Raw genomic sequence first — 15,779 nt, 5'->3', positions numbered from 1 at the left:
CTAATCCCAGCTGCATATGCTATTAGGAACGTAGGTCTAATGTCTTCAACTACTGAAGCAGCAAAAGCCAAAAACTTGTCTAGATTTTCCACTTGTACCAGCTACACTAATACAAACATTATCTCTCCCTAAAAAAACCTTGTTTCTGATATTTATCTAGACTGTCACGGCTACAGTATGACGACTATTTAAACTGTGGAACAAGATGTCAAAATATGTCATGCACTGAGTTTAAAATCAGGCAGCTCTAGGCATAACTTACAGGAGCAATGTTACTCATCACAGTGCTTTATTCAGACAGTTGTATGCATAAGTACTAAAAATCTGACTTTTAAATACACTAAGTCATTGACTTAGTGGTAGTGAAGTAGCAGGTCAATCACAATGGTATAAATAAATCTCAACATAAGAAAACACTAACATCAGCTAGTTTTGACACCGATTTTAAGAAATGATGTAAGCGAAAAGTTGCACATGTGCACATTCACTTATGCTTTATAAGCTCTTTCATTCTAAAAAGGATCTATATCTACTAGAAAACAAATACAAATGTTCACCATTTCCTTTGGAGTAATTTAGTATCATAATAACAACTGGGTTTTTCACGGCAACTTCCCATATTTATGGGACAGTACTACAATAATCTTCTGTTTATAACATTGCAGCCCTAGCTCTTGGGGAAATCAAAAAAGACTGATTTTAAAGAAACTTTAGTGCAACATTCCTCATCTTTTCTACTGTACCTTCCCCAAATTTCAATTCAGTCATCTCTGCCATCTGATGAAAAAGAATCAGATTAGTTCTCTTTAATATTGCTCATTGACTTTCTAACGAAACTAAGTCCTGTATGTCACAGGACTGTCAACTGTACCTTCTGACAGTGTTAACCTGAAAGTCAGACCTGAATTTGGAAAATGCACATTGCTATATACAGTACCACTATTAAAACCAGCAGCAGAGAATTTAATATTCATTCGAAAGTTTTTATTTCCTGTAAGTTAATTTTTAGCTCATAACAGATTATTCAACCAGTACCCATCATTAAGAGACTGCTATATGATCAGAGGTATACCATGGAATAAATATTATTTTATTACAGATGAAATCTCATGGATTAAATGAACCCATGTAACAAAAATTCTGATGCCTGATGTTTTTCTTCATTTTCCCCAAGATCAATTCTCTTATTGCAAGCCTGAAGTGTCAGTGCAAGGATATCAGTGTTAAGATACTCGAATAAGTATGCTACACCAAGTATGGACAAGAGACAACATTTTAGACACATTTTTTAATGCAAATTGGCTTTAGTCCACAAGGATGTATTTGCTCTCTTTTCTAATGTCTTCCATCAACAAAATAGATTAAAATGTGTATTAATGTCACCTGGCAATTTCAGAAGAAAAGACAGATGGAGTTAGTGTGTCTGAAGACAGACACGAATTCTGCAGAGAAGGACAACACTAAAGCCAGACTAACCTCAGTCACACACCTTACTATTCACATATTCCATTTACTTGAAATTCATAGATGTATTTTTCCATCCAAAATCTACTGACACAAAACTTTGCTGAATGCACTGGTTATAAAGTTTTGCATTTCCCATTGAAAAAGGTACTAAATTTATCCCAAGGACTGCACTGACAGCGACAAAATGCTTAAAGGTAAATGATTTTGGAAAAAAAAAGCCACACACACAACCCAAACTGTCTCTCCCCACCTCTCTGCCAAAACACCCTGGAAGGTAGCAGTACTTAGTAACTCTGGTGATATTTTAATAGAACTGTAGCTTTGGGGAACTGGGATATAGAAAAGAAAGGGAGATAAAGGTGTCAACTGACTGCATAACAGATACTGCTCTGTGGAGTCTGAACAACACCAGGAAGTGTGAAGGGGAGATTAGCTGATGTCAAAAAGAAAAAGTAATAAACAAAATGAAATCCCAGCTAATGGAATGATAAGAGACTTTACAAAAGCACCACGTAACATAAAGGAAGGCAAGATCGAAACTGGAAATGGTATTCTAGGAAACCTAAAGAGTCTAAGAAATGGCCTGTAAGAAATGAAACAGTTCTTGCTGAGCACACAAGCCACCGGGACTGGGTTGTAAAGCAGTAAAGAGTTGCTTAAAGTATACATTATGCCAAAAAGGATGTACAGTTTTCATATGGGAAAAGGTTGAGAGGCAAGAGATGTATTTGGCAAGGACAGGTTGCAGCCCAGAAAAATAATTGTTTATACACATTATGCGAACACACACTAAGAAAACAGAATGTTAAGTCGCAGCAGTTAACAGGTAAATCAGTATTAGCATTAATAAATCAATATTGGTATATTTAACTTCCTTCAAATGTACAAAATTGGTGACACTTAAAGTTCCAAAGTATTGTGTCATAATGCAGACGATGACTACCACAGTCATTTCCATTTTCAGATACTAGAGTAATCTCAGCAATAGGAATTTTCAACGTACTATCCTGACTCTAGAAGTGCAACAGGTATAGTAAACTTACATTTTTGAAGAGCTGTTCTGCAAGTTCTCTAACATGTTTTATCATTTTCGGTGGATTACCTTCTTCAGCTTTAATTCTTTCAACTTCGAAGGCTACCAACTTTAAAAAAAATAAAGAAAAAAAAGAATACAAATGTTTATAATTCAACTAAAAGTAATTTCCTTCCTATTTCAGTTATGAAATGTTAATTTAAAATTGAAACTGAGCAAAGAAAACTGAACACTGAAAAACATGCAATGTCACATTGCTCTGGAACATGAGACTTTTTCAGTTTCTTACAGAGCTTCTGTTAACAGGTTTTATAGTCCTACATTTCTAATACCACAATCCATATTTCTCATATATACTACTACTATGCAGAATACCAAATTCTATTTGTACTCTACATACAAATAAAAGCCAGCACAGTAAAAATACGGCATTACCTGTTAAGAGAAAATAATATTTGTCTCTATTTATATTGTTGTGTATGTATGTAATGTAATATTTCTCAATTAGTTTTTCAATATTTTTAAGTATATAATTAAATTACTCAAAAAAATTCTGTGCTAGCACATGTGATGCACTATGAAGTTCCTGACAATAGGAACAGCATTACCATGATTTATATGAGCAGGACATAATTTTATGAAGGAAGTTAGAAATGTACGCTTAGAAGAAAATGAGAATTATGAAGTTTAGTATAAACTTTATACAATAAACAGTGAGGATTCAGAAGTATTTCAATAGTTTTTCACACATCATAGGTACATTTTATTTTACTTGGGAATACAGAAACAGCCTTCACCTCATCAAAAAGATCACAGGCTCTGAAAGGAGGACCCCGCTCTGACACAAAACCAGCAAATGCCATTCCATTGAGAACTTTGGTCAGAAAGTCATTCTCAAGTAAGCCTCGCTGCCCCAAGAAAGCTGCCTGTGATAGAGAGAAAAAAGCACGTATTTTATCAGCATTAAAACTACAACCAACTATTTATGTACTAGGAGTTAAACAATTTCACCAATTTGTACTATTATGTGGTATTTACTAACTAAATCTTGTATATTACCTTTTTATACCTAAATCCAGGAGTGATGTAACAGGAAGTCTGATGCACACATTTCATAAATGTCACAGGTAATAGAAAACTAGTACTTCCAAGTATTGCCCTCTAGTTACATATACCATTTCAAAATCTTTAATGATTATTCAAATGTTTCTTTGTATTAAATTTTAATGTTATCTTCGTTCCATATTTCATCACTGACTCCGCAATTAGTTCCACTAAAATGCATTGATACAGTGCTATGTCCAAATGATATGCTTATAACATACAGATTATTTTATTTTTTTAAACTTTAACACTTGTTTAAAGGCAAGCTCATGGGAATAATAAATACTAACTAAACATACATAACTGCTTCTCTTTTACCTTATGGAAATGAATTACTGGTTCGGCATGAATTCTGATCAGCTGAAGACAAGACCGATATCCTTGGAAAAGTTGTGCAAATAGCCTAAGGAAGATTGCTCGCACTTCTTTATCCTGTAAGCAGCAATTGAATACGCTGTCAAAACATCTGTGTATTCTAAACTTTTCCACATTTTGTATAAAGCTATCTGAGCAACGCCTACAAATTCATCAAACAATTCTGCAGTGCTGCACAGAGGTGGTGACACTTGTACACGTACAAAGTTGTTTTATGTGAGGCTGCAGTTTCCCTGGCAAGGAGAGATGTAGCACATATGCACCTGTTTTCTCCTACTGCTCTTTTCTATGTCTGCACAACAGCCCCTGGCAACGCAAGTGTCACTGTTGGGGTGGTTATGTGGTGAACCCCACGATGGAACTGCCATGAGGGGAAACCAATGCTGAGTAAAAGGGGTATTTTAGCCCGGATTTATTCCCTGAAATAAGTGTGGTTCTGCAGCACTACACAAGCGGAGCCACCAGCACAGGCGGGGGCAGCGGGGAACACAGCAGCCCAAGCTGGCGTTGCCAGCCATGGCTAAAACCTGAGGTCCTAAAAATTGTTATATCACCTCAGGTTTTATGGTGTCTCAAAGGACTTTTAAAATAAACTCTAAAAGTTATAAGTGGCAAAGAATATTGATTAACTACTCAGGTAAACAGCTGATCAGCTAATCAAGTGAATATGACCTAAACAAGTTAAAGCTTGTAATATTTTTTTTTAAAGAAATAAATTTAGGTATATATAAGATTCTATAAAGCTGTCCTATTGGAATATTTTTCTAGATGTCTGCTTATTCCTCACTGGAACATGATTTATGTTATTCTGGTTTTAACTTCATTTTCTAAGGGTCCACTTCACTGAGAGATCATTCATTTACTGAGAGATCATTCTCATTTCTTTTGTATCCAGCCCGCTCTCTAGGATTTTAACAGGGACACTTGTACCTTGACAAAATTCCTGCTACAAAATTATATTACACTTCGCAATCAAAGTGAGATCTTAGATGAATTCTCTCATTGCTTTAAATGAAATCTGGATAACACTTCTTGTCTTCAGCAATGAAAAAAGTAATCTTAAAGCAAGAAATAAGAACAACAAATTTATTGTACCATTTTAAAAGTTTTATCTTTTCAAATACACCTACACAAAAAACCCAACCTGTGTTCTTAACTTGAATTGGCTTTAGGAGTTCAATTCTAGATACTCTTACAAACTAAAACCAGCAGTTTTACCAAATGGTTGTTATTATGGCTTCACAACTATTTTAATCTAAATGATCTAGATTTTACTAGAAAACATTCTACAGAATTTTTTTTAGTATAGAAAATTACATATTGTTTCATTCAGGTTGAAGTTCATTAAAGCTATTTAACCATGTATGGCTAAAAACCATATAACTCCTCTCTCAAGATGTCCAAGCATAGAACGTACAATAATTATCATTATTATTGTAAAAGCAGTGACTTTATGTTTTGCTGATGGAGCTACCACTCCTATCTTTATGCATACTGACTCTAAAAATCTGGATCTTAAATGACATTTTTAATGTCTCTGAACCTTTTCTGCGGGGTAGAAGGGAGTGGAAGGGGTGTCTATAAGATAACTTAATTTTGACATTTACATTAACACACAAAAAGATCAGTTTGTCCAGTCACGTAAAATTCTGCAGCTTTACTGGTCTACGAAACAGCGAAGGCACAGATTTAACTCAATAGACAGCAATATTAGAAGAAAATAAGGTGCTTCCGTATTAATACAAATATGTTTATAAAAGCTTCTAACCCATCAGAATGCTATTAGAGGGCAAAGTGCAAAGTCCAATGACATTTCTTTGTTCCACCAATAACATTATAAAGAATATGGATATGGAAAAGAAAACACAAAACAGAAATTGTTAAAAGAAATTTACTCTAAAATTTCAACAGTTCTCTACTTAAGAAAGTCAGACATAACACAGAAATCTTACCAGCATTTTTGAGTGTGATAAAGCTGTTCGTGGGGGAGGGAATGCATAATCTGCTGTTTCCAAATCAGGATGCAAAACCTAGAGAATTTGTTAAACAAATTTTTTCCCTCATTTTGCTGAGGAAAGGATAAATTACTTTTTTTCTTCTTTCTCAAATTAATATTCACTGATAGTAAGTACCTCAAATAATAGATTGAATTAAATCACGGAGATTGTATGGAAATAAAGGTCAGATTAACTTCTCAGCTTTGGTTTTCTATAAGTGAGCTAGTTATCAAAAACTCCTATTACAGTCAACAAAGCAAGTCAATACAGTTAGGGATTCTAGAGTTGATTCATCTGCATCAGACCAACAGACAGAAAATTCTTCTCTTTAAGTCAAGAAGATTTGTTCAGAAGCCACCAAATAAGGCATTTCCTATCTTATGGCAATGATAGTAAAAACACAAACTTGTTTTGGTGATTCCCTAATTCTTGAATATTGATATAGAGGCATCGTACAAATAAACTTTAAGACTAATTGGTTATTCATTTGTTAAATTTCAAGACAATGTACAGTTGAAATTAATTTATAAAAACAGAAAAGAAGCCAAATTGAATAGTAACAATGCTGCTCAAATACTGAGGTTGAACTATTAAAAAATCATTATCAGGAAGTAAAAAGATCACTATCTACTCTTGAATAGCGAAAAACATATTTTATTAGTAAATAACTGATGATATTTACTCTTACTTCAGATAATAAATGCTTATAAATCCAGGAATTTTGGCATGAATCACAGTTTTAAATCTCATATTTCCAGTGTGTTTGAAAGCAATTTAGTACTGAAATTATTCATTTTTAATTTAAAATCAGGTGAGAGAGTAAGAAATGGGGTTTGTATCAAAACATACTAGAGAAAGCGCCATTTGAGTCTGATGTAGCAGTGGCTCTGGCAGCTGAGAAAGATGAATACATTCAGGAATTTTAATTGTGCCTCCGTCCAGGTCTGCTATGATTACATCTAACTGTAAGGAACAAACACACACATTATTGGTAGAGAATACTGTAAGCATAGTTTAAAAATAGTTCAAATTTCATTATCTACACGTAAGTTAAAATAAACAACCTATACCAGTACTAACTTCAATGTACAGAATGCTTTTGATAAAGGAAATACTAGAAATACTTCATATTACTGAATCTAGCCAGGAAAAACGAAGGCAAACTAAAGAAAGTAAAACTAGGCCAAACTTTCAAAAGTGACTTCTGTATCTGGATGTTCCAGGTCCCTGTTTGGTGTTTTGACACAGCTATTATTCTGTTTGCACATAGTGAGGACAACTGCAAGTAAAATTACATGTTTCTAGGCACCTCTGTAACCTTGGTTCAGTTTCTCCAAGTACGTGCTCAAAAAGTAAGGACTGAAATAAAATAATTGAGGTTACATTTGAAAATCCTAAGGGAATTATTCAAACTCACAAGAAATACACGAGTAAGCTGGAAATGGAACTATTCCTTCCTTTCCTGCACTAGAATCAAATCTGCTCTACTTTATAGTCTCAATGTATTCACAAAAGAACTGATGCTTTTTCTTTTTTCTTCTCCTGATTGTCTTGCCTTGCCTTCTACAATAATATTTTAAATGTAAGTGAATTGTTCATATAAACACCTCTGAAGCAGGGGAAATGTCTGCAACCAAACCTTCACAAAGGACACTGTGGCTATGAACACACTGGGCAGACATACTTACAAGCTCGTGAATGTCATTGCGAAAGACAGAATGGATGCCAATTATGAACGGTGTTGGTGAGCTGAGAACTTCCAATAGCTGTGCAGGAAGAATTGGAATATAGGGATAACTGTGAAAAAAACAGATAAAATACAATTAAAGCTTCTGACTATCCTTTCACATAGGGCAGCTTTTTTCTTTTTTTTAAAAAAATCCTCCTGTTACATATTAAATTCACTATAAATACTTGTATTTTAAAAATACAAACCATGAACATATTAATTAAATACTTCTTTATAAAGTGCTGTGCTGTTAAAAGAACACTCGTCACGAAAACTCCAGAAATTATTATATTACAGGGTCCACAATTTATTGTAAATGAGTTTATTTTGCAAAACAAGAGAAGCCTATTTGTATTGTAACTTTTATGTTCTATGGACATTATATTTGTCCACAACTTTTAGGTAACTAGGGATGTTAAAGTTACAGATAATACTTTAATTTTAAAAACATGGCTAGTTTTTGTTCAGACACCTACAATTCAGCCTTTCTTGAAATAACATTAATAAGAAATCTAATTGAAATTTTTGCTTTGATATTGAAATGACAACTAAACCTTACGTATAAAACTCTATTTTTCAGATGGTGTTTACTTGATTTGACAATTTTCATCAGAGCAACATGAAAATCTAGATCTAAATTGATCAATGCATTTCAACACTTAATTTATAGTTATTAAAAATCTACTTTCATGGTTATTGTAGCGTTAAGAAACTTCTTCCAAAACTCACTTTCAATTTTCTTTTCCTTGTTATTCTACATTAAATTAAGCCCGTCTCTGAAATACTTTAAATAAAACATGCTATTAAAATGCATGTGTTTTAAAAAACACGTGTCAGAATTAGATGTCTTGTTCCTAAAAAAAGACAGGAGCTCGACATGAAGTTTTCCATTTCCAAATGCTAGATTCAGGTGTTGCTTTTTAGAGAGGCTCAATTTGTTGCTTTAAAATTTGTTCTCTGTTGGACGTTTCTCAGTGACTTACAACTGTGATACACGTTAACACAGATCTTATCGCAGAACCACAGAATCTTTTGGGTTGTAAAGGGCCTCAGGAGATCATTCAGTCCAAACTTCTGCTCAAAGCAGGGTTGAGACTGAACCCACATCAGGTTTTCCTGGGCTCTGTCCAGCTGGGTCCTGAAAACCTACAGGGGTGGAAGTTCCAGACATTCTCTGTTCCACTGTTTAGTTATCCTCATAATAAAATATATACCCTGCATACAGTCAGAAACCTCGCTCTCCCCTGTTTTGGTTTATGACCCCTGTCTCTTGTTCTCCTGTCATGCACCTCTTCTTACTCATGTTATTGGATCTCCCTCATATCTTTTCCACGCACTTAGTCATGGATCATCACTGTCAAGTTCTACCGTCCAACTGATGTTGTGAGTAGGGTTTCTGTTGTATTTGTAGGTAGGGTTTTTCACCTTTAATTGTTTCCACTGTCAGGATGCAATCAGGTTTTTACTAATTATGTGTACAGACTAGGACTTACATATATGATCATGAAAACCTTTGCTTATTTGAACAAACACAGCAAAAATCCTTTTGTTAAGGACAGCGTAATATAAGTTATAAAATTAGTCAAACAGTTTAAAGAACCAAAACTCAACTCACCTATATTTGAGAGGAAACATTAAAGACTCCAGAGCCCTACAGGCATCGCTGAGCCTCTGAAAACTTGCAGAGTGAAAGAGAACCTTATTCTCTGTAAGCACGGCACAGAACAAGCTGAGGACATTTTGGATGCCTTTAAAAAAACAAAAATCAAAACTACATTAAACATTAAAATGTGCCATGTTTTCAAAAAACATACGATAAAAGCATAAATTGTCAAACCACAAGTTTTTCTACCTTTTATTTAGGTAGTGTAGCTTACTACTTTTCAGGTTGCTAAAATAGTATCAATGTATTTATACACTTCAAATATATTGTATTATATTTCCCTTTCAATACCACTTTCAAGGCCTTCCTCTTCTCAGCACAAATCCCAGCAATGATTAATAATGACTTCAAACGGTGTTATGTGTATCTCCTCCATAGTCTTCTGTGTATCTAGAATTCAATTCTGGTCACTGATCCAGGCTTAACTTATAAACATGTACGGATCTCCATGGGAAAAGAAAAAAATCATACTGCTCAGCTCAAAAGAAACTGACAAAGCCTTCCTAGTAAATACATTCATGTTTTATCCATGGAGAGCGTTATAGGAATCACAAGGTTAAAAAAGGGCAATAAGAGCACACGTGTTATTAGAAGGATGTATTAAAGAAGAGCTGACCGTTTAAACAAGCCCTACTGGATTTAGGGCAAGACTCATGAATCAGATGATGGGGTTTTTTTTAGGACAATATAATTTACCTAGGAGACAAAGCCATGTGTTTTCAGGGAAAACCAAAAATACATTTCCTTTAAAACAAAGTCCCATCCTGAGAAGCAGACATGTCCGAGATAGATGAGATATGCTGAAATTTATGAAATTTCCTGAATATGCTGGAATGTGTGATGTTTCCCTGAGGACACAGCTTGTGTTATCAGTAAGACAGTCTTTATTACCTTTACAGAGCTACTGCTTATTTTACAATAATCTTCCCAATAAGAAGTGGGACTACTAAGAGCCATTAGTTTCATATGATCATGAACACGTTGTTTTGCTTAAGGACAGGAATTAGCAGGGCTCATTTGGAGAGCTTTAAACTAGACACAGAGGGGAATGGGGATGTAGCTGAGCTTGCATCAGTAGGGCATCACTCTAGAGTTCATGAAGGCTGGGAGGCCTCCCATACCCCTGGGGTGAAATCAGTGTGCTCAGCTCGCTCACAGTTGACGAGGCCTTCTACAGGCAGCTGAGAGCAGCCTCACAGTCACAGGCCCTGGTTGTGGTGGGGGATTTTAACTTCCCTGATGTTTGTTGGAAGGACTACTCAGCCACCCAGTCACAGTCCAGGAGGTTCCTCCAGTGCCTTGACGATAACTTTCTGATGCAAAGGGTGGAGAAGCCGACTAGAAGAGGTGCATTGCTGGACCTCATCCTCACTAACAAGGAGGGTCTGGTTGAAGCGGTAAAGGTTGAGGGCTGCCTTGGTTGTACCGACCATGAGATGGTGGAGTTCAGGATCTCATGTGGCAGGAGCAGGATAGCAAGCAGAATTGCAACCCTGGATTTCAGCAGGGCAAACTTTGGCCTTTTCAGGCAATTGCTAGGGGAAATCCCATGGGCAAGGCTGCTTGAAGGTAAAGGGGCCCAAGATCGTTGGTTAGTGTTCAGGGACTGTTTCTACGGGGCACAAGATCAGAGCATCCCAACACATAGGAAGTCAAGGAAAGAAGCCAGGAGACCTGCATGGTTAAACAGGGAACTGCTGGGTGTGCTCAAGTGGAAGAGCAGAGTTTATAGATCACGGAAGGAGGGACTGGCCACTTGGGGAGAATATAAGGCTGTTGTCAGAGGGTGTAGGGAGGCAACTAGGAAAGCTAAGGCCTCCTTAGAATTAAACCTGGCAAGAGGGATCAAGGACAACAGGAAGAGCTTTTTCCAATACGTGGCAGATAAAACTAATACCAGAGGCAATGTAGGCCCACCGATGAATGAGGTGGGTGCCCTGGTGACAGAAGATACAGAGAAGGCAGAGTTACTGAATGCCTTCTTTGTCTCTGTCTACTCTGCCAGAAGCTGTCCTGAGGAGCCCTGTACCGCTGAGGCCCCAGAGGAAGGCAGGACAGTGGAGGAGTTTGCCTTGGTTGATGAGGACTGAGTTAGGGAGCAGTTAGGCAGTCTGGACATATATAAATCCATGGGTCCGGATGGGATGCACCCACAGCTGCTGAGGGAGCTGTCTGAGGTCACTGCTGGACCGCCCTCCATCATCTTTGCCAAGTCTTGGGAAATCGGAGAGGTTCCTGAGGACTAGAGAAAAGCTAACATCACTCCAGTCTTCAAAAAGGGCAAGAAAGAGGACCCAGGTAACTATAGACCGGTCAGCCTCACCTCCATCCCTGGGAAACTGATGGAATGACTTATCCTTGGCGCCATCTCAAGGCATATCAGGGATAAGAGGATCATGAGGGGCAGTCAACATGGCTCCACCAAGGGGAAGTCATGCTTGACCAACCTCATTGACTTTTATGAGGACATAACAAGATGGATGAATGATGGCAGGGCGGTGGATGTGTGATCTACCTTGACGCGAGTAAGGCACTTGACACAGTCTCCTGCAGCATCCTTATGGCTAAACTGAGGGAGTGCGGTCTGGATGATCGGGCAGTGAGGTGGACTGCGAACCGGTTGAAGGGAGGAAGCCAGAGAGTCATGGTCAATGAGGCAGAGTCCAGTTGGAGGCCTGTATCTAGTGGAGTGCCTCAAGGGTCAGTACTGGGGCCAGTATTGTTCAATATATTCATCAATGATTTGGACGAGGGAATAGAGTTTGCGGATGACACCAAGCTGGGAGGAGCGGCTGACACACGAGACTGCTGTGCTGCCATCCAGACAGACCTGGACAGGCTGGAGAGTTGGGCAGGGAAAAATTTAATTAAATATAACAAGGGAAAGTGTAGAGTCTTGCATCTGGGCAGGAACAACCCCATGTTCCAGTATAAGTCGGGGAATGACCTATTAGAGAGCAGCATAGGGGAAAGGGACCTGGGGGTCCTGGTGGACAGCAGGATGACCATGAGCGAGCACTGAGCCCTTGTGGCCAGGAAGGCCAATGGCATCCTCGAGCGTATTAGAAGGGGGGTAGTTAGTAGGTCAAGAGAGGTCCTCCTGCCCCTCTACTCTGCCCTGGTGAGACCACATCTGGAATATTGTGTCTAGTTCTGGGCCTCTCAGTCCAAGAAGGACAGAATACTGCTGGAGAGAGTCCAGCGCAGAGCAACAAAGATGATGAAGGGAGTGGAGCATCTCCCTTATGAGGAAAGGCTGAGGGAGCTGGGGCTCTTTAGCTTGGAGGAGACTGAGGGGTGATCTCATTAATGTTTACAGATAGATAAAGGGTGAGTGTCAGGAGGATGGAGCCAGGCTCTTCTCGGTGACAACCAATGATAGGACAAGGGGTAATGGGTTCAAACTGGAACACAAGAAGGTCCACTTAAATTTGAGAAGAAACTTCTTCTCAGTGAGGGTGACAGACACTGGACCAGGCTGCCCAGGGAGGTTGTGGAGTCTCCTACTCTGGAGACATTCAAAACCTGCCTGGACACCTTCCTGTGTAACCTCATCTAGGTGTTTCTGCTCTGGCAGGGGATTGGACTGGATGATCTTTTGAGGTCCCTTCCAATCCCTAACATTCTGTGATTCTGTGATAATGGCTTGTGGTTTCAAACTCCATTCTCCAAGAATGGGACAGACCCATGAAATCAAAGACAGACTTAAGAGGATGGAAGGACAAAGGCTTTGTTATAACGCTGAGTGAGTTAGGGTTGCAAACACTTGCGATTGTGTTCAATGGTGCAATTAATATTGTACTAAATAGTACAAAACGAACTGCTTTGTAATATACGAGGTAAGGATAGCGTTTAAAAAAATTGGACTGCTTTCCTCATGTGAATGGAATAGCACTCAGCAGTGAATGGTTAGAAGCAAACCTGAAATAGTGTCCTTTCTTGTGTATGTATGTATACATAAATTTGCATGTATGTGTGTCTTTGAACACAATATAGAAACAGCTGCCTGTTTAAAAACAAAACAAAAAAAATCTAAGAAATTAAAAACGTCAACTGCCATTTCAATGCAAAACTTCCCTTGCTCCCAGAAGACTTTCAAAAGTGGTTTGGAGTATACTTTTTGTTTTAAACTAAGCTTTTGTTTTCAAGCTAAGTGGGCTTCTTATACTGTTTCATTCCACATCAAAAGTCATATGAAGACACTTAGGAATACAACTTTGAAACATCTGACACTTTTTTCCTATCATCACATACAAAAATTCTCAAATAATCCTCTATAAACCTATAATGTTCTTCCAGGTATTACTGAGGAAAATAATACCTAAAACCCAAATATTCACAACCTTTTGTACAACTTCATTATCTGAAAAAAAACAGTCTTGTAATAAAAATATCTATAACTAAAAACTCTTGAAGGTGATGGTTTTCCATTCTGTACATCTTATAACTGCAATCTAGGCTGAGAAGTTCTAAAATATTTTCTGGATTTTATTGAGTTTAAACTATGTTTTAAAAATAATTAAAACATTCCTTTAGTGAAAGTATTCAATTGTAACCAAGCTGTGTTTAAAAAAATAGTCCTTTTTTCTAGCTATATGATATTCCCTTGCTGTGAATTATGATGACTCAAGGGTCTAGAAGGAATATCTTAATTCTGATAACTTTAAAAGTCCTAAAATGTATCCAGTATCAGCATTTTTCACTTGAAATCTCTTCTGAATACAGGTTTCTTCATTAGATATCGAAACAATACACAATTCTCCATAGTATGCCATTACTGAGCACTTGAAAAATGCACAAATTTTACTAACAAAATACATGAATGAATTGGAAATCAAGATTTTGCTTATGTGTAAGAAGGACACCTTGCAAGTATTTTGTAGTATTTGAACACCAGCCTTCTAAAAAGAAGATGCGAATAAACTAGTCTGACCTTCTAGTGTTGATAGTTGTCTATGACGCCAAAACAAAACATCACTGTTACACTGATTTTTTTTGTTCTATTAAATAAAACTGAGAACACATTGGCCGTAAAGCACAAGATCATGTCGTCTTCCAGAGACTACTAAAATTATACGCTGTTGTATGGCTAATATAGGTAAACTTCATCATCACATATAGCTTCTGTTAGATTTTTTCTTTACCACTTTAAGAAATGGATTTTGGCAGGTGTCTTCAATTTACAGAAAATTTTGAAAGTCTAATCAGTGTAATCTTTTTTTACCTGCTGATTTTTCTTGATAGTTTCTTTTAATAACCCAAGTTCACGTACACTATGTTAGAAGATGAGTCAAAACTCAGTCCTGAAGTCACACTGAATTTCAACTTTTCTACCTAACATGTTCTTAGTAACCAGAAAAATAAGGTCTTCATTTTTGTAAAACTTGGGGTCGGGAAAAAGTATGACAAGAACAGGTTTGTCACCTGAACTCAACTACAGTAAGCCTGGAGTTCACAAGTTGGAGCTTCCTCCCAAGGTTTTATTGGAGTACAAAGGGACTATACTCAAAAACCAACACTTAACTGGAATAAAAAGTAGGAGAAAAAAGAAGTAAACTAATGCTTTTTTTTTCTTTTTGTTTTTAATTTAAACTATTAAGCAGTGATGATACAGTTTGTGAAGCTTTCATAGTTTCACTAGGGAAATTAGTCTGGATTTGCTGCAAATTTCTGGCTGCAGATACAGCTTCAATTTATACTCCACAAAGGCATTTCTCATTGTCACTTAATCAGCACCAATATAATCTGATATTTAAGATTACTATTTTTAGCAACTACCTCCCATGTATAATCTTGATGCCACACAGAAGAATATTTGCCGCAAATATGTTTTTATTACATTCTGCTGGTTATTCTCTCAAATATTTGCTACATTTTAACTGGCCGTGGAAGACGGATTTGAAATGTTTGCTGTGATATGAAGGCACCAGATGCAGCTCCAGCCTTGCTGAGTTAGACAAGAGGACTGTTTGATTTGCAGAACTTAGGAAAGTGACCAAAATGGAGAGCACTGAAACACATCTCTACCATAAATCAGCAGGTCTTGTAATAATTACAAGAAAATACAGTACAATAAAAAAAAAAAAAAAAATGTCAAGAAATAACCAAGGCCATTTCTTTACATATCTTTTGCAAAAGGCCCCTTAAAGTGAGAACTTCACTGACTCTTACTCTTTTCTTTCCTGAACGCAAGTTCATAGCCTTAGAAATACCAGATTTATTCCTAAGAGAGGTTCTGAAGTTTTGAGGGGTTTGTTTCATTTGTTGTTGTTGCTGTTTGTTTGTTTTCACAATAGAAGTGTTCTTCCATTGAGAAGCTAACCATCAATACTGACCAGCTTCTTGAAAACAGGCTACTCAGCTCTGAAACACACTTGGACAGGGAGACGCAGGGTAACCTCTTCCACTGAC

General features: G+C 37.1%; 1 protein-coding gene across 11 annotated transcripts in view; it reads right to left on the bottom strand.

Annotated features, from left to right (window-relative positions):
• Positions 1-15,779, bottom strand: part of SBF2 (SET binding factor 2) — a 268,580-nt gene that overhangs the window by 108,275 nt on the left and 144,526 nt on the right. For all 11 annotated transcript variants that reach the window (XM_065838442.2, XM_065838445.2, XM_071808910.1 and 8 more), the window contains 7 exons: positions 9,321-9,453; positions 7,665-7,773; positions 6,826-6,939; positions 5,932-6,009; positions 3,923-4,036; positions 3,298-3,426; positions 2,511-2,609 (listed from right to left, as the gene is read on the bottom strand). In XM_065838442.2, the coding sequence (XP_065694514.1) occupies positions 2,511-2,609; positions 3,298-3,426; positions 3,923-4,036; positions 5,932-6,009; positions 6,826-6,939; positions 7,665-7,773; positions 9,321-9,453 (776 nt within the window). The remainder of the gene's footprint in view (positions 1-2,510; positions 2,610-3,297; positions 3,427-3,922; positions 4,037-5,931; positions 6,010-6,825; positions 6,940-7,664; positions 7,774-9,320; positions 9,454-15,779) is intronic.

This window comes from Patagioenas fasciata, chromosome 5 (assembly GCF_037038585.1).
Source record: "Patagioenas fasciata isolate bPatFas1 chromosome 5, bPatFas1.hap1, whole genome shotgun sequence".
NCBI lineage: Eukaryota > Metazoa > Chordata > Aves > Columbiformes > Columbidae > Patagioenas > Patagioenas fasciata.
Note: the sequence above shows the minus strand (reverse complement) of the source record. Positions and strands in the feature narration are given on the sequence as shown.